Genomic DNA, 4720 nt, shown 5'->3' with positions numbered 1-4720 from the left:
TCTGCCTCTCCTCAGCCCTCCGAAGCCTCGGGGGTGATTCGGACTCGGGCAAGACACCACAGGAGGGGTTTTTTTTGGGAAGCGGAAAGACCCCTCCTCCTCCTCTTCCTCCCCAGCCTGCCCCGGCGCCAGCGGGAGAGGGGCTGGGAATGGGCAGCGTTGTCTCCACACCGGCCAAGGAAAAGCTCCAGTGCCCCGGAACAAACAACACGACCAAACAAATGGAAAAAAAAAAAAAAAAAAAAATCCAACGACCAAAAAAAAAACCACCACACCTCAAAAAAACATAAAAAACACTGTTATCACCAGCTAATTTAACACTGTTAAAAAAAAAAAAAAAAGGTCAGAGGTCACCCCAGAGCTGCCCCGGGACACCAGACCTCGGGTCCTCGGCTGATTCCCAAGCCTTTCCCGCAGTCGGGCCACCTCCTCCTGGCAGCAGAAGTGTTTTATAGATATTTATATATATATATTTATAATATTTAGATACTGTGTACGGTCGGCCATCCCAGCTCGACTCGGCTCTCGCGGATCTTCCTCCTCCCCGACGGAACAAGGCGACGACGCCCCCGACCTTCTCCGCGTCCCGCGGGAAGAGCAAAACGCTTTCGGCAGCTTCCCTGCTGGAAAAGCAGTCCCGATCCGGAGGTGAGCGCCGTGGAGAAGCTCCTCATCCGTCCCTCTCTCCTCCCCTCCTGTCCATCCCCTCGCCCCCAACCCCAAACCCCGCGCCCCCCCCGGCCGCCCGTCCCTGGTGCCGCCGGCGCGGGCTCTACACGGTGGCCCCCAGCATGGCGTCTGTGCCCGTCAGGATCTCGTTCTGGTTGGAATCCAGTCCGAAGAACTTGACCTTGAGTCCGTCAACCGGGTGGACCACGGGCACCAGGGTGATCCTGGGGAAAGTCCTGGTGGCGAGCTCGAAGCGGCTGGTGCTGGCCAGCTCGATGGCCAGAGCCTTGAGGAAGAGCTTGGCCAGGTGCTTGCCCAGACAGGTCCGTACGCCTCCTCCGAAGGGGAGGTAGTGGAACCTGCCCTCCTTGTCCTCGCTCCGGCCCTGCCCGAAGCGGTCGGGGTCGAAGACGTCCACGTCCTTGAAGACGGGGGCGGTGTCGTGGGTGTCCCGGATGCTGTACATCACGCTCCAGCCCTTGGGGATTTGGAAGCCCTGCGGGGGAGGCGGGAAGGGGCGGAGAGGAGGAACGGAGAGGGTCAGTCGCGCTGGAGAGGGAGAGGGAGCGGGGGGATGAGATGAAGGGATTCTGTTTCCATGGAATCATGGAATGGGTCAAGAGGGTCCTTAAACCCGTCCTGTCCCTTCCCCTGCCACGGGCAGCGACACATTCCACTACCCCAGGGTGCTCCAAACCCCATCCAGCCTTGGACACTTCCAGGGATGTGGCATCCACGATCCCTGGGCAATTTATGCCCAGCTGCCCCACCCTCACGGTTTTCCTTTCCTGCTCCCATTTCCTTCGGCTTTATCCCTCAAGTGCGATACAGATTTAAAGGAAAACCAGACAGCACAAAGAGATGCGAGCCCTGGCCCTATTCCTCCCTCTATCCCAAGGATTCGTGGGACCATCCATCCGTTTATCCGCTTCGTGGTCGCTGGCGGGAGCTGCCTACCAGGAACCCCGCGGCGCTGCGCAGGGGAAGCAGCTTCTCCCACGCCGTGCCCCACACCTCAGCCAGCCCTTCCCAGAGCATCCCAGAGGATCCCACAGCATCCCACACCCCGCTGCCTGTCAGCGCCACACACCCAACACCCACGTCGGGGCCCGGGCGATGAGAAACGGGGTGGATTTATCATCCCCTGAGCACTTTAAAAGGTCTCTGACTCAAACCACCGCATTAGGAGGATTTACGGCGACAAGGCAGCTCCCGAGACTTTGTTTTGCTGGGAGGAAATTCCAGCCATGGCGGTGACTAATCCGGCTGTCATCCGGCAGCCTGGAGATGCCCTTTGCCGTAAACCTTTCCCCTGTCACACCCCAGCTCAGAATCTGGCGTCACTGTCACGAGCCGGGCTCTGAGGCATCACACCCGTCTGCTCTCTGACAGCTCCAGCGCATCCCTTGCTCCGCATCCCATCGCCGCCGGATCTGGAGCAAACCCCGCCGCCAGAATCACAGAATTAATTGGGCTGGAAGAGCCTTTGAGATCATCAAGCCCAAGCTGTGACCTAACACCCAGTGCCGCGTCCAGGCTTAAACCCCTCCAGGGACGGTGACTCCACCGCCTCGCCGGGCGCCCCATCCCAATGCCCATCCACTCTTTCTGGGAAGTAAAATTTTTTCTTTCCCTAAAAATCCAGCCCAAACTCCCCCCGGCGCAGCTTAAGGCCGTGTCCCTTTTTCCTGTCACTGGTTTCCTGGGAGAAGGGTTTAATTAGTCAGGGCTTTGTTTCTCCTCTCGGAGGTCCCCTTTAAGCCAGGCTTAAGCGAGCTGAGCTGTTTTGGGGAGCTCAGGGGCGCGGCACTACTCACGTCCAGCTCGAAGGTCTGCAGCACGGTCCGGTACCCTCCGGAGATGGGGGTGAAGAGCCGGAGAACCTCCTTGATGACGCAGTCCAGGTACTGGAGGCCGTTGATGTTGTCCAGGCGCAGGGAGCCCTCGCAGATGCAGCCGTTGTGGAGGATCCCTTTGCTCCGCAGCTCCTCCCGCAGCTTCTCCAGCACCCGCGGGTGTTTGAGGAGCTGCATGATCAGGGAGGTGCTGGCGCTGGCCGTGGTGGCGTAGGCGGCGAAGATGAGCTCCAGGGTGCCGTCCTGGGGGGCAGGAGAGGAGCCGGGGTGAGACGGACGGAGGGGCTGGGACAGAGGGGCGGCCTCAGCACGTCAAGGTGCCGTGGGGTCCGTCTCCTCCCCAAAAGTTTCCCGGCCTGGCCTTGGGATCGTGGAATGGTTTGGGTGGGATGGAACTCAAAGATCACCTTGTTCCAGCCCCAGGGACTTCTCCCATGATCCCAGGTGGATTCAAGCCCCAGTGTCCAACCCGGCCTTGGGCACTGCCAGGGATCCAGGGGCAGCCACGGCAAATCCGGGAATTCCAGAATTCCCAGACCCTCCCCACCCTCCCAGACAGGAATTCCCAATTCCCAAGATCCCAGCCCAATCTCCCCTTTCCCACTGGAAGCCATTCCCTGTGTCCTGTCCCTCCAGCCCTTGTCCCCAGTCCCCTCTCCAGCTCTCCTGGAGCCCCTTCAGGGACTCTGAGGATTCCCTGGATTTTTCCCTTCTCCAGGGGAACATTCCCAGCTCTCCCAGCCTGGCTGCAGAGCAGAGGGGCTCCAGAATCCTGGAACGGTTTGGGTGGGAAGGGACATTAAGAATCATCTCATTCCACCCCATCCGTGGGGCAGAGGCACCTCCCACTATCCCAGGTGGATCCAAGCCCTGGATCCAGCCTGGCCTTGGACACTCTCAGGGATGGAGCAGCCACAGCTTGTCCCCAAAACATCTGCTCCAAAGACTCAAGATCCAAAGGGGCCAAGTGACCCGAGGAAGGATCGCATCACCAAGCTGGGAGAAGGGAAAAATGGAATGTGGCCTACAAAGGGAGGTTTCCCACCCACCAGGATGGAAATCTGGGCAGAGTTTGTGTCCATTGTTAGTGGCCTTGGACACCTCCAGGGATGGGGCTGCCACAGCTCAGTGACGAGGTCACTCCTTGGACACCCGCCACGAGGAGCCTCATGCAGAACCTCTGAGGATCAGACAAAAAATCCCGGGAAATGTCTCCGGGAACACCGTGACCCAGCTGCAGATGGGAACCTGCTGAGGGGCTCCTGCGGCCTGCAAAGGAGGCGCCAGGAAAAACGGAAAGGGATGCAGCCGATCGAGGTTTCCATCGTGACCAGGCAGGTTCAAGCGGGATTCCAGGAAAAATTTCTGGAAGAGGGGTCAAGTGTTGGACGAGGCTTCCTGGGACAGTGATGGAGTCACCATCCCCGAGAGCGTTCAAAGACCGGGAGGATGTGGAATTCTGTGCTATGGTTTAGCAGGGATGGAGGTTGGACCCGATGATCCTGGAGGCCTTTCCCAAGCTTAACGATTCCATGGACTGCTTTGCCGAAAGGGCCGGGCACAACCAGCAGACAAATGAAGAGACAGGTTTGGATCCACCACACCAACGCATCGTGGTCCCCCCAGCTCTCACCGCTCCCAAAAATCCCTCCTTGGAGCATCCCACACTTTTCCCTTCAGGAAGGCCCTGCCCTGAGCAGAACCACCTCGGGGGAAGAGCTTTACCTTCAGCTCCTGCATGGTCAGCTCCTTGCCGTGCTCCTTCCCGCTCTCTATCAGGATGTCCAGGGCGTCGGCGTAGTCCTTGCCCTGCGTGTTCTGCAGCTTCTCCTGGATGGCTTTTTCCAGCCCCTTCTGCAGCGTCTCCCGGGCCCGGATTCCCTGTGGGAAGAAGGGAGAGGGCTCAGACCACCCCGGCCGGCAGCACCTTGCCCATCCCAGGAGCTGCAGACGTGCTCAGGACAGGTCCGGGCCATAAAAGCCCAGGCTCAAAGGGAGGTGTGAAGATGCTGGAGGGTGTTCCCTGGGCGGGAGGAGTAAAGCCGGAGTGGGGGAGATCACAGGAGGAGTAATCAACACCTAGGTGTAAATGACGGGTCTGGGCTGGGAGCTCCTGTCCGGCACCGGTTCACAGCCCCACGGCTCCTCCTGGGATGTATGGAAACCCCTGGGAAAAATCGTCTCTCAAAGGAAAG

General features: G+C 59.3%; 1 protein-coding gene across 1 annotated transcript; it reads right to left on the bottom strand.

Annotated features, from left to right (window-relative positions):
* Nucleotides 1–755: 755 nt before the first annotated feature.
* On the bottom strand, nt 756–4406 carry LOC120748072 (cytochrome P450 26B1; the record flags this gene model as incomplete). The annotated part of the gene is made up of 3 exons (XM_040054143.1): nt 756–1165; nt 2487–2768; nt 4251–4406. Coding segments are annotated over 3 exons (831 nt in total), but the record flags the coding sequence as incomplete, so codon positions are not given.
* Nucleotides 4407–4720: the final 314 nt, after the last annotated feature.

Source organism: Hirundo rustica, unplaced genomic scaffold, assembly GCF_015227805.2.
Source record: "Hirundo rustica isolate bHirRus1 unplaced genomic scaffold, bHirRus1.pri.v3 scaffold_490_arrow_ctg1, whole genome shotgun sequence".
NCBI lineage: Eukaryota > Metazoa > Chordata > Aves > Passeriformes > Hirundinidae > Hirundo > Hirundo rustica.
The sequence above is the reverse complement of the archived record's forward strand: the minus strand, read 5'-3'. Positions and strand labels throughout refer to the sequence as shown.